This window comes from Miscanthus floridulus, chromosome 17 (genome assembly GCF_019320115.1).
Source record: "Miscanthus floridulus cultivar M001 chromosome 17, ASM1932011v1, whole genome shotgun sequence".
Lineage (NCBI taxonomy): Eukaryota > Viridiplantae > Streptophyta > Magnoliopsida > Poales > Poaceae > Miscanthus > Miscanthus floridulus.
In genome coordinates, this window is record NC_089596.1 from 52,792,637 (window position 1) to 52,808,145 (window position 15,509).

General features: G+C 50.6%; 1 protein-coding gene across 5 annotated transcripts in view; it reads left to right on the forward strand.

Annotated features, from left to right (window-relative positions):
* LOC136518804 (uncharacterized) overlaps positions 1-15,509 on the forward strand; it is a 58,593-nt gene that overhangs the window by 21,949 nt on the left and 21,135 nt on the right. For 4 of the 5 annotated variants that reach the window (XM_066512494.1, XM_066512492.1, XM_066512493.1 and 1 more), the window contains 4 exons: positions 7,088-7,150; positions 7,271-7,322; positions 7,486-7,566; positions 8,020-8,067. In XM_066512494.1, the coding sequence (XP_066368591.1) occupies positions 7,088-7,150; positions 7,271-7,322; positions 7,486-7,566; positions 8,020-8,067 (244 nt within the window). The remainder of the gene's footprint in view (positions 1-7,087; positions 7,151-7,270; positions 7,323-7,485; positions 7,567-8,019; positions 8,068-15,509) is intronic. The other variant, XM_066512491.1, reaches the window with a different exon arrangement.

Sequence of the window (15,509 nt, forward strand, 5' to 3'; positions counted from 1 at the left end):
CTTCTGGGGAGAGGCGGTGGTGTCGGCTGTCTACATCCTCAACCGCTCGCCTACCAAGGCGCTCGACGGCAGGACGCCGTACGAGGCTTGGCATGGGCGCAAGCCGGCGGTCTTCCACTTGCGGGTCTTCGGCTGCCTCGCGTTCGCCAAGGAGCTTGGCCACATCAGCAAGCTCGACGACAGAAGCACTCCGGGAGTGTTCATCGGCTACGCGGAGGGCTCGAAGGCCTACCGCATCCTCGACTCGAAGACACAGCGTGTGCGCACGGCGCGCGACGTTGTGTTCGACGAAGGGCGAGGATGGGCGTGGGACAAGGCGGTGGACGGCGGCTCGGCTCCGACGTACGACGACTTCACTGTTGAGTACGTCCACCTCGAGGGAGCTGGGGGAGTAGGCTGCTCTTCTTCGACGAGCGTGTCTACCCCAGTCCCCGAGCCTCCACCGACCCCGGCGCCCGCTACTCCGACCGCACCACGCTCTCCAGCCAGGACCCCGGCTACGATGAGTTCTTCGCCGGCTCCACCACAGCCGGCACCGCCACACACTCCAGCACCGACAAGCACCTCTCCGGGCACGTCTACTTCAACACCAGCTCGTGTCGAGCATAGCCCGGTTGAGCTCGCTACTCTGCTCTCACGACGAGGAGAGCATCGACGCGTACCACGACGGCGAGCCGTTGCGGTACCGTACGATGGAGAACCTTCTCGGCGACCAGCCGGTGCCGGGACCGGTGCCTCACGACCTGGAGGCGCAGTTGCACCTTGCGTGTGACGACGACGAGCCTCGGTCGTTTGCAGAGGCTGAGAGACACGCGGCATGGCGCGCTGCGATGCAGTTGGAGATGGATGCGGTTGAGAAGAACCGCACCTGTGAGCTTGCTGACCTTCCTCGTGGTCACCGCGCGGTCACCCTTAAGTGGGTATACAAGCTGAAGAGGGATGAAGCCGGTGCCATCGTCAAGCACAAGGCTCGCTTGGTGGCACGAGGTTTCGTGCAGCAAGAGGGGGTCGACTTCGACGACGCCTTTGCTCCCGTGGCACGGATGGAGTCCGTGCGACTCCTCCTTGCGCTAGCTGCCCAGGTGGGCTAGCGTGTTCATCACATGGACGTCAAGTCGGCGTTCCTTAACGGCGACTTGAAGGAGGAGGTCTACGTGCAGCCGCTGGGATTTGCGATCCCCAGCAAGGAGGGCAAGGTGCTCCGCCTGCACAAGGCCCTCAATGGCTTGCGGCAGGCACCGAGGGCGTGGAATGCCAACTGGATTCCACGCTAAAGGGGATGGGCTTCGAGCAAAGCCCGCACGAGGCGGCCATCTACCGACGGGGCAGTGGAGGAAATGCTCTGCTGGTGGGTGTCTACGTCAACGACTTGGTGATCACCGGCACCAAGGATGCGGAGGTGGCGGCATTCAAGGAAGAGATGAAGGCCACCTTCCAGATGAGTGACCTAGGGTCTCTCTCCTTCTACCTGGGAATCAAGGTGCACCAGGATGACTCCGGGATCACGCTTCGACAGACCGCCTACGCCAAGCGCGTCGTTGAGCTAGCTGGGCTCACCGACTGCAACCCAGCTCTCACTCCGATGGAGGAGAGGCTGAAGCTGAGCCGCGACAGCACGACGGAGGAGGTGGACGCTACGCAGTACCGGCGTCTTGTGGGGAGCCTTAGCTACCCTCGCCCACACATGGCCGGACTTGGCATTCTCCGTCGGCTACGTTAGTCGGTTCATACAGCGACCGACAACGGAGCACCAGCAGGCTGTGAAGAGGATCATCCGCTACGTTGCGGGGACTCTCGACCACAGCCTCTACTACCCTAGGTGCCCTAGGGCTGCACACTTCGTCGGGTACAGCGACAGCGACCACGCCGGCGACATCGACACTAGCAAGAGCACGAGCGGGATCCTCTTCTTCCTCGGCAAGTGCCTCGTTAGCTGGCAGTCGGTCAAGCAGCAGGTGGTGGCCCTGTCCAGCTGCGAGGCCGAGTACATAGCGGCCTCCACCGCTTCGACTCAGGCGCTCTGGCTCGCTCGACTGCTTGGTGATTTCCTCGGTAGAGATACTAGAGCGGTGGAGCTCAGGGTGGACAACAAGTCCGCTCTGGCCCTGGCAAAGAACCCCGTCTTTCATGAACGCAGCAAGCACATCCGGGTGAGGTACCACTTCATCCGAGGTTGTTTGGAGGAAGGGAGCATCAAGGCGAGCTACATCAACACCAAGGACTAGTTTGCGGACCTGCTCACCAAGCCCCTTGGGAGGATCAAGTTCCTTCAGCTCTGCTCCAGGACTGGGATGGTTCAACTTTCCCGCAAGACGACGCACAAGACTTAGGGGGAGAATGATGGGATAAGTCTCTGTGGTCTTTGTGGGGCTGCAGTGGTCTTTGTGGGGCTGCAGCAGTCTTTGTGGGGCTGCAACAGCATGGTGGTCTTGCTGCCCAGCATCCTTGACTGGAGGACAGCAGGGACTGGAGGACAGCAGCATCTTGACTGGACAACATCTTAGGACAGCATCTTAGAGGCATCTTAGGACAGCATCTTAGAGGACAACATATTAGCATCTTAGACTAGCATCTTGGCATATGTTTGGCTGGCTAGCAGCCTATAAATATGTATCCCCAACTCCTCAGGTTGGCATGGCATTGAGAAATAAACCAGAAAATTGTCCCAACTCCTAGTGTCATCCTCTCTCGATGAGAGTAAGAATTCTGCTACTTTCAAGAGTGAGAATTCAGCGACTAACACTCCCCATGGTGAACGCTTCAGTTTTTTAAGTCATGCAACCTTTTGCTTCAGATGCTTAAGTCCGGCTCATCTGGTTAAAGATTGCTCAGGACAAATTAGATGTTGGTTCTGCTTCAGTTATGGGCATCGAGCCAAATCCTGCTTTAAGAGGCCCAGAAGCACTAGTGTTAAATGGGTCCCTAAGCCCAAACAAGACAACAAACCTTCAGAATGAAGACAATCAGTTAGTTAACAATAGTAACCCACACTATTTTGAGGGACCTGCCTTATCAGGTGAATCTGAAAGGTTTCAAAATACTACTCAGTCGGCTCGGCCTCAAGGTTCTGTTCAGTATTCAGAGCAAGCTCAGCAACAAAATCAGGCCTCTAACCTCCCTGCAAGGGGACAAGGATCGTCATCTGCATCTACTATGCAAGTACAACAATTTGAGAATCACATGTTAGCGCAAATGGAAGCTGCCCAGAAACAAGCAATGGTGCATCGTCCCACTTCTACTGCATTTGTTAAAATTTTCATCAACTCAGTGATGTCTAACCTTAATGCTCCACCAGTGTTTCTGCCCCTATTCTTGAACATGTACTCTTTCCCACTGAGGAGCATTTTTACTAGTTGGAGCATTTTTACTGAGGAGCAATAAAACTTTTGGAAAAGATATGCATATTCATCGAAAAATAATTAGAAACAACTAATATAAATGTAGATTCATTAGTACCCAATCATTCTACAAAGATTTCACACAATAGAAAAGCATATAGAAAATATTAACGACGATAAAATGAACAAAACATAAGATAATTTGATTTGGTTAACGCTCAATCACTCACTGATATGTTGAAATGCAATCTCAGGACAGTCCGAGCCCATAAATCATCACGTGGTTTCCATATACATGCTGGACCATTAAAAAAACTTTTTCATAGAAACTGAGCATCTCTCACCTATCCTGTCTCACACTGTCATGCATGTTCTTTGAGGCTTCATCAGTCTCCCTCCGCCTGTGTCTTCAGGCTTCAGTGTGTGCGTCCATCCTCTTCCCATCGCTGGCTTCAGGGCGCACATGGTGCACGTCTGGTTTGAAGGTGATAACTGTGAGAAGTGATGTCCGCTGGGGCAGAAAGCGCGCACGGCTGGTGAGGGCGGATAACACCAGCAGCGCAGGGTGACAGCTCTCTTTCGGTGCTCGTGACAAGGTGCGGCGTGGGCTGCAAGGCTCCATGGTCCGGCGAAGCCATCTCCTGGCTGTCTACCTGTGTGCCCAGCACACCTCCTGGGCGCAAACTGTTCATGCTTGCTGCTTGATCTGCCATGCTTTGGGGCCCTCGAGCACACAGGAAGGACAGGAAGCACAACCCGTAACTATCATCTCTCAGCTTATTCCATGTCTGGAGGCAGAAAATGGAAGGGATGTGATGGGGCAGAAAACGGAACCTGACGATGCGACTTCTTATTGCTTGACGTCTTACAAACACATCTAATTCCACTACCGGCAATATTTTTAAGTGACCTGCAGCCTCTGTTTGGTGCTTCACTAACGTATCTAATCCCACTACCGGCATTCTTTTTTAGTGACCAACAGCCCACGAGAGGTAACGGATGAAACTTAGAACATGATGACTTTGGCTGCTGCACGAGGACTCGTGGTGGTGGGACCCCTGGATGACGTGGCTTCACGAAATCGCAGGAAAATAGGCTAGTGGGTTCCTCCTATTTAGGTATAGTAGATTCCTGCTTATCCTAACAAGTGTTGCTGTCCTTAAGTAGAGCCAGATCTAACAAATTGCTTACAACTTCCTAATCTGAAGTGCCAAGCAAAACAAACTTATCCAAACTAATAACTATCCTACTCACTGGTGGATGCCTCAGCCGTCTTGTTTCTGCAGACATACTGTTTTCTGATAAAAACGTCCACAACACAGTTATTCTGAACCAAAGCTGCATGTACAGTATGCCATTTTGCTTGCCTCTTAGACACCAGTAAATAAATGTGAGGAGCTAGGGAAGCAATAGTGTTGCCCACAATCACAAATGGATCTCAGATTTTGGTAAGCCCAGAGGGCAGCTTGGCCATAGGCCGCTTGGATTGAATCTGAAGTTGCAAAGACTTGGGATACAAGTTGGTCCTTACCACAGCTTATATAGCTAAGTGGTCTACCTACTCCAACATATAGGGCCTGTTCGTTTGAACTTATCAGTCGGCTTATCAGCTAGAATCTACAGTGTTTTTCTCTCACAACAAAACAGCTTCAGCCGGCTTATCAGTCGGCTTTAATACCAGCCGAACAGGCCCAGCTAAAGTGGATGATGAGCATATTCGTAATACAAGGCTTAGAAGCTTGAAAAGTAAATGACAGGAAACATTAAACAAGATACATAGCAACTAGGCTTAACTGTCAAATAGAATACCTTGCAGCCAATTATCTGTCCAAAAGAGAGGATTTTCCCTCTGCTACAGTAGATATCAAAGCCATAGACAAGAAGGCTTGGACTGAAGGATGAACCTGAATATGAAACTCAGCCCAAGGTTTATCCGGTTGAGTTTTAGCCCTAGCCACAGCCATCTTTTTTTTTCTCGAACACGCAGGAGAGCTGCGCATCATTGTATTAATAGAAGAAGAAAGAGTCGTACATAGACCCAAACCCACACACACACCCACTCAAAACTACAAGGAGACTAAATCACCGGTTAAAACAAAAAGACGACCCAACAGCTACAGCGGTCCTTTAGACTGCTCCTCTGGCCGTGAGCAGGGAAATCCCCTTAGCTCCTGCCAGGCTCCAACAGTGAGCTTCATCCCTTGCCAACGCCAGAACCATATGAACATTTGGGGCTGCACCATTAAAAACGCAATCATTTCTATGCCGCCAAATGCTCCAGGCTCCCAAAATGACTAGAGAATTCAGACCCTTCCTCAAATCTCCGCTAGCAGCCAAATCAACTTTTCTCCACCATTCATCAAAGGATTGGTCAGAAGGTTGTGGAGCAAGTGATGCAACTCCAAAATGTGACAGGAGGGAGAACCAAAAATCTCTTGAGAATACACAGCCCACAAGAAGATGATGAATATTTTCCTCATGCTGGTCACAGAGAAGGCACTGTTCCGGATGAGGGAGACCCCTCCTTGCCAATTTGTCCGCTGTCCAACATCTGTTGTGAGCAACTAGGCACATGAAAAATCTGCATTTGGGGGGTGCCTAGGATTTCCTGATTCTCTCAAAAGGTTCAAAGGAGATTGCTCCCTGAAATAGAGTATCGTAAGCGCTCTTTGCCGTATATTCTCCCGAAGAAGAGAACCTCCAGATATGCTTATCAGGGATATTCTCGTTCAACTCCACCGAATTCAAGACGTCCCAAAGATCTAGGTACTGAAACAAGGCTGTCATACCAATTTCCCCCTGTATGTCCTCTACCCATTTCTTCTCAGCGAGGGCCTCCAACACAGTACGCTTATTTAGGCCCTGTTTGGTTGAGCTGTGGCTGTGGGAAAAAGCTGCTGTGGGCTGTGAGCTGTGGAAAAGCTGCTGTGGGCTGTGAGCTGTAGAAAAGCTGAAAGCTGTTTGGTTAAACAAGTATAAAATATACCTTTTATCTTTATCTCTCTTGAAACAACTATGGAAGAGCTTTTTATTCCACCAATTTCGAAAAGCAGAAAGCCAAAAGCCAAAAGCAGGGTCAAACCAGCTTTCAAAAATGAACTACGGAAAAGCAGCTGCTTCTGAAAAAGCACCCTCCAAAAACAGCCCCTTTGGTTGGGCTTTTGACTTTTGGGGCCAAAAGCCAAAGCCAAAAACCCAACCAAACAGGGCCTTAGTCTCCTTTTAGGGACCAGTGCAAATACAAGAGGTGCTATGTCCTGAATTCCCTTGCCATCCAGCCATTTGTCCTTCCAAAAATATGTATTTGATCCGTTCCCCACCTCTGTTATCACTGCTACAGAGATGAGGCCAGCCACCTCTTTACTGACTTGGATAGGCAGATTTGCCCAAGGTTTGCTGGGCACACTCCGCTTTAGCCACGGCCAAGCCCAACCGAATGATTTGTGGTCGTGAATGCCAAGTCCTCCAAGTTATTTTAAATGACAAACCTTTGGCCACATGATTAAGCAATGACTGCCACTAGCTTCTTTCCTCCCCCACAAAAAATTCTTACAATTTTTTGTCAATTTCTTTGAGCCCATGGACGAAGGTCCATACCATTATTAGCTAGATAAATCACCAGAGGTCATGACATACTTAAACATCACCAATCTACCAGTTCTGTTCATTAAAGCTCTATAGGAAGGAAAGTTGCTTATAAAATATTTTCATGATTATTCTATTTCAACTGATGAGTCAACACTATGCAGTGAGGTCTTTGTGAATACACCATTCTTTATATCAGCTGAGGATGCAGGTGCCATGGATGCAAGGTACTTTCTCCTTTTAGCAGCAATCTGATGCGCTTTGCCACTAAGCACTTTAGCTTATAGTGCTAATATGTACAAAACAAGCTTGCAGAACTGAAATATATTTTCGTCCTCTTTTGGTAGGAAAAGTGACGAGTACAAAGAAACTATTATTCCAGCTGGAAAGACACATGAGGTACACAGGTCTAGTTGATCTCAGTTATTTGCTTTATTTATTGGTAATATATGATGCTTATGGCTTCTTGTCCCTTGATGCAGTGATATGGAGTTGTAAGTAGTTGATGTTTTATTCTTGGATGGTCTTGATTTGCTTAACAATTGTCATTTACATTGTTCAGGTCATTTTGAGTGTTGAAGCTCTAAACTCATACATTGCATGGGATTTCTCCTTGCAACAAGGGGCCCTCAACATGGTATTGGTACTATGCTGATTCCCTACTCTGAAACAGATCATGATTCTTATTGTGTATTTTATATCTTTAACTATACATGGCACATTTGTATTGTTGAGAAGGCTTCAGTGAGTGCTTATGAAATATATGGTTTATGTAAAAGAGGCTATATAAATAAAAAAATAAATGAGATATTCTGAAATGTAAAGAAATGCCAAAGCCTAGAACAATGATAATATTGGAACAGTGATATCAGTGTAATAATGGTCACTCTTATCCTGATGATAATACATGATCTTGTAGTTTGCTACCAAAAAGAAATGTGCGATGCTACTGTGTAAATAATGTGCTGGCTAATGCTTCATGTTTCTTGAATAAAAAATGCATGACCTGTAACCTCAAAAAGGGCTTTGAAGCTCTTGAAATGCATTAGTTAATCAAGTTCACAATTCCCTTAAGAGACAGATTTGTTGTTGACAGGACATTGGCTTTCATGTGGAGCACATTAGCCCTTCAGGGGAGAAAACTGTAAGTTTCTTGTTCACTAGGATGATTATTGTGTTCATAAATAAAACTGGAATTTCCTGAAGATGTATTATTGTTCATGGTCATGGACATTGGTAGGATCAGTCCTTTTTTTCTCGACTGGCGTAGGATAGCTGCATGACATTTCATTAAGAGAGAGTACAACGAGTTGAATTAACATAACCTGACTCGAGAGGGGACACCTCCCAAACGGCCCAATCGCAAATGCACAAAAGCTCCATGGGCTGCAGCGAAAAAAGACAACCAAACATGACCAAGAATTCCTAGGGCCTAAGGGGGGATTTTTTTTCTCGAATACGCAGGAGATCTGTGTATTAATATATTAGGAAGAAGAAAATGGTATTGAACCCAAACAACAGCACACAAACCCCGCCACACAGACAGATAACACACAAAAAGAAAAGGAAAAAGAAAAAGAAACTCGCCAAAGACTGCAAACACCAAACAGCCTCGACCAACAAACTAACTAACGTTGGACCCAAGGGCGAGGAGATGTGAAACCCCTCAAGTCCCAGCTAAATACCAGAAGATTAACTTGTCAAAAGTTGCTCAGACGGAGAGTAACGGCAGCAAACATTTGGAGATTCCAGTAAAAAAATACATTTGTACTTGTATAACTTCTGTCAAGCAGAAATATGTGTTTAGGCTGCTGTCCGGACTGCAATCATCATACCAAATTTTTTGTACTGCATTCTTGTTCCTCCCGTTGAACAATTGCCAATTACATAACTTGTGTATGCCCAATTACATGGTATAGTACCATAATTTTTCAGTTGCAGAGAACACATGGATGGTGGATTCCATTTGTTTCTGATCAAAATTCTTTTTTTCTCGAATACGAAGGAGAGCTTCGTATCTTTGTATTATAGAGAGAAAGAACCGGCCCCTTACAATCACCACCACCTCACTCCGAGCCGGGCCATGAGGGGTTGAATTTTACATGAATAGGACTTACTCGAAAGAAACACGGGAGAGATGAGACCTGACCTAGAAAGAGTGAGGAAACAAACTAAGACAGCCCCAGCTCGTCTCCCTGACCTTGATCCAATGCTCTCAGACTTCGAGCTCCAACAAGACACCAGAGGTGTTGCTCTTCTCTGAACATCCGGAGGAGGTCGTTGATGCACGGCCGCACGCCGTCAAAAACACATGAATTACGGTGTTTCCAGATTACCTAGGCGCCCAAAATGATAATCGAGTTCAAACCTTGTCTTGTATCTTTCTGAATCTTTTTCACTGCTTTTCTCCACCAATCTGCAAAAGACATTTCATGACGACCTGGAACCCGATCTTTAAGCCCAAAGGTGCAAGAACCCGGAACCAGAAATCTCGGGAGAACACACATGTGGTGAGCAGATGTTGAATGTCTTCTTCCTCCTGGTCACATAGCGGACACTTGGGCAGATGCGGAAGGCCTCTCCTCGCAAGTCTGTCCGCTGTCCAGCACCGGTTCCGGATGGCGAGCCAAAGAAAAACTTTGCATTTTGAAGGAGCCCAAGATTTCCATAGCCGACGCCAATGCTCAAAAGGGATTGCTCCATTGAAGAAAGCACAATAAGCAGATTTGAAGGAGAAATTACCCGAGCCATCTAGTTTCCATATATGCACATCTTCCTCCTGGGACAGATGTATATCCAGTAACATATCCCACAGCTGAAAATACTCGAAAAGCCCTATTAGTGATAGTCCTCCTTGGATATCTGCAGGCCAGGATTGGTCATGCAAGACCTGTGCTACTGTGCGTTGCTTACGGGTTTTTGAAGGCACGTTAGCAACCACCAGAGGCGCTACATCTGCTACAGAGCAGCCCATGAGCCATCTATCTGACCAAAAAAGCGTGTTATTACCATCGCCCACCTCTGATTCGAGAGCAATAGCAAACAACGCACATGCATTTGGATGGACATGTATGTTAAGCCCTTTCCAAGATCGATTTGGATCTGTTTTCGCAAACCATAGCCATCGGACTTGCAAGGCCCAACTCATGATCTCAAGATTGAGGATTCCTAGCCCTCCCAAATCAAGTGGACGCTGGACTTTACCCCATGCGACCAAGCAAGACCCTCCATTCACTTGTTGCCGCCCTTTCCATGTGAATGCTCGACGGATCTATCTGCTATAAATTTGAATCATGGCTTAGTTTGCGAACTTCGTATAGAAACTCACAAACTAACGAACTAGCATATGAAGAGTATATGGATAGGAAAGTTTTAGAGCAAAAGAAGAAACAAGTTCCTCCTCTGATAGAAATTAGAATGATGGGTATAAGGTACATATAATTTTGTAAGGCAAAATAAAATGGGAACCATCAAGTGAAGCTTTGTAATACATCATGTGAAGCACAAACTGAAACGGAATACAATGTTGTATTACATAAAAACCAGGTATACATTGTTGGTAATCGAACTCCTGCATAGGTGAGCAAAGAGCTCACCCACACCTACAATTCACGAATAGAGGTAGAAGAAGAGGTTGAGAACAGAGCAAACAGCACAAGCACAAGTCTGCTAGTGCAGCAACTGAACTGCTTTTCTTCCTTGCATTACAATTATTAGGAAGTATATATGTGTATTAGGAAGCTTGTTCGTTCCTTCCATGTACACTGATTGTATTCCATATATATCAAGCCTGATTGGCTATATAATAGAGGGCACCCCCCTCATTAGGGGTGAGGTGTTTTCCCATATCCTTTCTACATGGTATCAGCTAATTAGATCCTGAACCTTCTCCTTTCTCCCTGCGCCCTCTTCTCCTTCCTCCCTGCGCCTTCCCCTCCTCTTCTGGCCTGCTGTGCCATGGCCACCGCCTCCACAGCCCCTGTTGTTGGCCATGTGCCGCCTCCTGCTGCCAATGGTGGCACCTTTGTGCCGCCCACTGCCACCGGCAGTTTCTCTGGTGTTCCTGCCGGCGCCACGCCCGGCAGCGATGGCTTCATCTCCCCCACCGTCCAACCATATGCCACTGTCAACGTCAAGTCCCATATTCCCGTGACGTTGACGATGAAGTCCACTGCCTACTCCAGATGGGCGTCCTACTTCAAGTCTTTGTGCGGCAAGTTCGGCCTCCGGTCGCACATCGATGGCACGATGCCACCTCGCCCCCAGGATCCTGCTTGGGATCAGGCGGACTGCTGCGTCCGCTCCTGGTTCTTTGGCTCCGTCGACGACTCCGTCCTCGACCTCGCCATGACCGACGACAACCAGACCGCCCGGGACCTCTGGCTCGCCATTGAGGGCCTCTTCCGCGCCAACAGGCAGTCTCAGGCGATCTTCCTCAGCCATGATTTCCACTCCATGACGCAGGGCGACTCCACCATTGCCGAGTATTGCGGCCGCATGAAGACCCTCGCCGACGGCCTCCGCGACGTCGGTCACCCTGTTCAGGACTCGCAGCTTGTCCTGAATCTCCTCCGCGGCCTCAACCCCAGCTTCACCACCACAGCCGACGACATCGCCAACTCCGCCACCGGCTTCCCGTCCTTCAACCAGGCGCGGGACATGCTGGCTCTGAAGGAACTTCGCCTCGCTAACGAGGAGAAGGTCTCCAACTCCACCGCCCTACTTGCCGGCCATGCTTCATCCTCCTCTGGCTATCCAGGCGGGTGTCGCCCACCTGCTGGACCTGCTGGACCTGTTCTGTCCGGCGGCAGCAGCAACAATGGCGGCAGCGGCAGCGGCAGCGGCGGCGGCTTCCAGGCCCCATTCGGCAATCCTCGCCCCATTGGCCCGTGGTTCTGTTTCAGTCCTGGCGCCAACTCCTACAGCGCTCCAGGTTTCCAGCAGGCCGGCAGTCAGGGCAGAGGTGGCTGGCGCCCCTTAGTCTTCTGGGCCAACCCCCGCAGGCCCACGCTGCCTACATCCCCGCCCAGGCGCCCCCTCAGGCGCCCACCTGGGATCAAGCGGGACTCGTCGCTGCCTTGAACCAGATGGCGCTGCACAATGGTGGCTGGGTCGTTGACTCAGGAGCCTCCGGTCACATGTCGTCTACGGATGGTATTCTTCTTTCCCGCCTCCCTCCATCTCACTCCTCCATTACTGTAGGTAATGGACACACCCTTCCAGTCACATGCTGTGGCAACTCTACCCTTAGCACCCCCACCTCCAGTTTTCAGCTTAACAACATCCTTGTTGTCCCTTCATTAATTCGTAATTTGATTTCCGTTCGTCAGTTTACTAAACATAATAACTGCACCATCGAGTTTGACGCTTTTGGTTTCTTTGTCAAGGATTTTCCGACCAGACGCGAGATTCTTCGCTGCAATAGCACCGGCGATCTTTACACCATTCCTCCAGCCGCCAGCTCTGCGGCACCCCATGCCGGTCTCGCCATCTCATCCAGTTTGTGGCATCTCCGTCTCGGTCATCCTGGTCCTGCTGCCATCACTACACTTAGACAGCGAGCATCATTCATGTCAATTAGGGAAACATGTGCGGTTACCTTTCTCTAATTCCAGCTCTCGCAGTTCCACTCCTTTTGAGTTAGTCCATTGTGATGTCAGTACCTAGCATTTCTGGTTACCGCTACTACCTTGTCATTTTGGATGATTTCTCCCATTTCTGCTGGACGACTCCTCTTGTTCACAAATCTGAAGTCACCAAACACATCACAGCCTTCTGTGCATATGCCACTACACAGTTCCGTCTTCCCGTTCGTAGCATCCAAGCTAACAACGGAACCGAGTTTGTCAACAAGACTTTCACATCTTTTTTGACTTCTGGGGGCATCCACCTGCGCCTCTCCTGTCCCTACACCTCTCCTCAAAATGGGAAAGCTGAGCATGTCCTCCGCACCCTTAATAATGTCACTCGCACCTTGCCGATTCATGCCTCCATGGCCGCCCCATACTGGGCCGAGGCACTCGCCACCGCCACCTATCTTCTGAACAGGCGCCCTTGTTTTGCTGTTCAGAATAACATTCCCTACCAACTACTCTATTCCCAGCCCCCCGAATACTCTCACTTGCGTGTATTCGGTTGTCTGTGCTATCCAAATCTCTCTGCCACGGCACGCCACAAGCTTGCTCCTCGATTTGCAGCTTGTGTCTTCCTCGGTTACCCTTCATCCCACAAAGGGTACCGCTGCCGTGACCTATCCACCCGTCGCGTCATCATCTCTCGCCATGTTGTCTTTGACGAGTCTGTTTTTCCTTTCTCCTCCCACCCTACTCACCCGTCACAGCTTGACTTCCTATTGTCGAACCTCTCTACTGCTCCTACTCTTGCCTCGGTCGCTCTGTCCTCGGACGTTGCGCAGCCGCGGCCATCACCCGCTGTTTTGCAGGAACTACCCGACGACGACCCCGCCATTCTGGTACGCGGTCCAGTAGTGTACCGCGCTCCGTCTGCGGGCGGGGCGCCGCCCTCTTCCTCCACTGCAGGACCAGCCCGCTTGGACGTCGTCCCTGCTCCTGCAGTTGGGGGTTCCACCGGCCGCCCGGCGTCTACCAGACCGCTGGTACTGCCCCTGCCTCATCACTACACCAGGCAGCCACCGACGGCTGCGGCATCTGCTTCGGCGCCTCCTGCAGCGCCGCCCATGGTCTTGGCACCAGCAGACCCGGCGCCCACACCTATGCCGCCGCCTCCTGCGCCTGCGGCACCTCAGGCGCCTGCTGTCCTGGCATCGTCGCCACCTCCTGCTCCTACATGGCCTGTCACTCGGACTGTGACTGGGGCCATTCCATGGGTGTCCTACCAGGGCTTGATGGCTTCGCCATCATCGCTCTCTCCGCTTCCGGCCAACTATCGCAGTGCTTTGGCTGACACCAACTGGCGTGCTGCAATGGTCGACGAGTTCCAGGCTCTGATGGACAACGACACTTGGCGCCTCGTCCCACGGCCGCCCGGTGCCAATGTCGTGTCGGGCAAGTGGATCTTCCGGCATAAATACCATGCTGATGGGTCACTCGCCCGGCACAAGGCGCGCTGGGTGGTCCGAGGCTTCTCCCAGCGCCACGGCATCGACTACGATGAAACCTTCAGTCCGGTTGTCAAACTAGCGACAATACGGACCGTCCTCAGCATCGCCGCTTCTCGCGCCTGGCCGATCCACCAGCTAGACGTGAAGAACGCATTTCTCCACGGCCATCTCGCTGAGACTGTCTACTGCCAGCAGCCTCCCGGCTTCGTCGACCCTGCCGCTCCAGATCACGTCTGTCTCCTCCAAAAGTCCTTGTACGGACTAAAGCAGGCACCAAGGGCGTGGTACCAGCGGTTCGCCTCCTACATTCGACAGCTCGGCTTCGTCGCCTCTGTCTCCGACACGTCCCTCTTTGTCTACAAAGAGGGGCCGAGCATCGCCTATCTGCTGCTATATGTCGATGACATCGTCCTCACCGCGTCGTCCACGACTCTTCTCCAGCACATCATGGGCCGCCTGCACTCCGAGTTTGCCATGACAGATCTTGGAGCCCTACATCACTTCCTCGGCATCTCAGTGACGCGTTCTTCCCAGGGCCTGTTCCTGTCTCAACGACAATATTCCCTGGATCTTCTTCAGTGTGCTGGCATGGCTGAGTGTCACTCTACAGCAACTCCCGTTGACACTCATGCCAAGCTCTCAGCACAGGACGACGCCAAGCTCCAGGACGGCTCTGAGTACCGAAGCCTTGCTGGGGCCCTTCAGTACCTCACCCTGACTAGACCAGATTTGGCATATGTGGTTCAACAGGTGTGCCTCTTCATGCATGATCCGCGCGAGCCCCATATGGCCCTAATCAAGCGCATCCTGCGCTATGTGAAGGGCACACTCTCCTCCGGACTTCACATCGGCACAGGCTCTGTTCAGTCTCTGATTGCCTACTCCGACGCCGACTAGGCTGGCTGCCCTGACTCTCGACGCTCCACCTCCGGCTTCTGCGTCTATCTTGGCGACAACCTAATGTCTTGGTCCTCCAAGCGCTAGACCACGGTGTCTCGATCCAGTGCTGAGGCAAAGTATCGTGTTGTAGCTCATGCTGTGGCCGAATGTTGCTGGCTGCGCCAAGTTCTCCAGGAGCTTCATGTCCCGCTCGCTTCGGCCACTGTTGTCTACTGTGATAATGTGAGTGCAGTATACATGACAGCCAATCCGGTACATCATCGGCACACGAAGCACATCGAGATTGACATCCACTTTGTCCGTGAGAAGGTGGCCTTGGGTGAGGTCCGGGTCCTCCATGTGCTGTCCTCTCCCCAGTTCGCGGACATCATGACGAAGGGTCTTCCAACTCCACTGTTCACTGAGTTTCGGTCCAGTCTTTGCGTCCGTGATCCTCCCGCTACGACTGCGGGCGGGTATTAGGAAGTATATATGTGTATTAGGAAGCTTGTTCATTCCTTCCATGTACACTGATTGTATTCCATATATATCAAGCCTGATTGGCTATATAATAGAGGTCACCCCCCTCATTAGGGGTGAGGTGTTTTCCCATATCCTTTCTACAA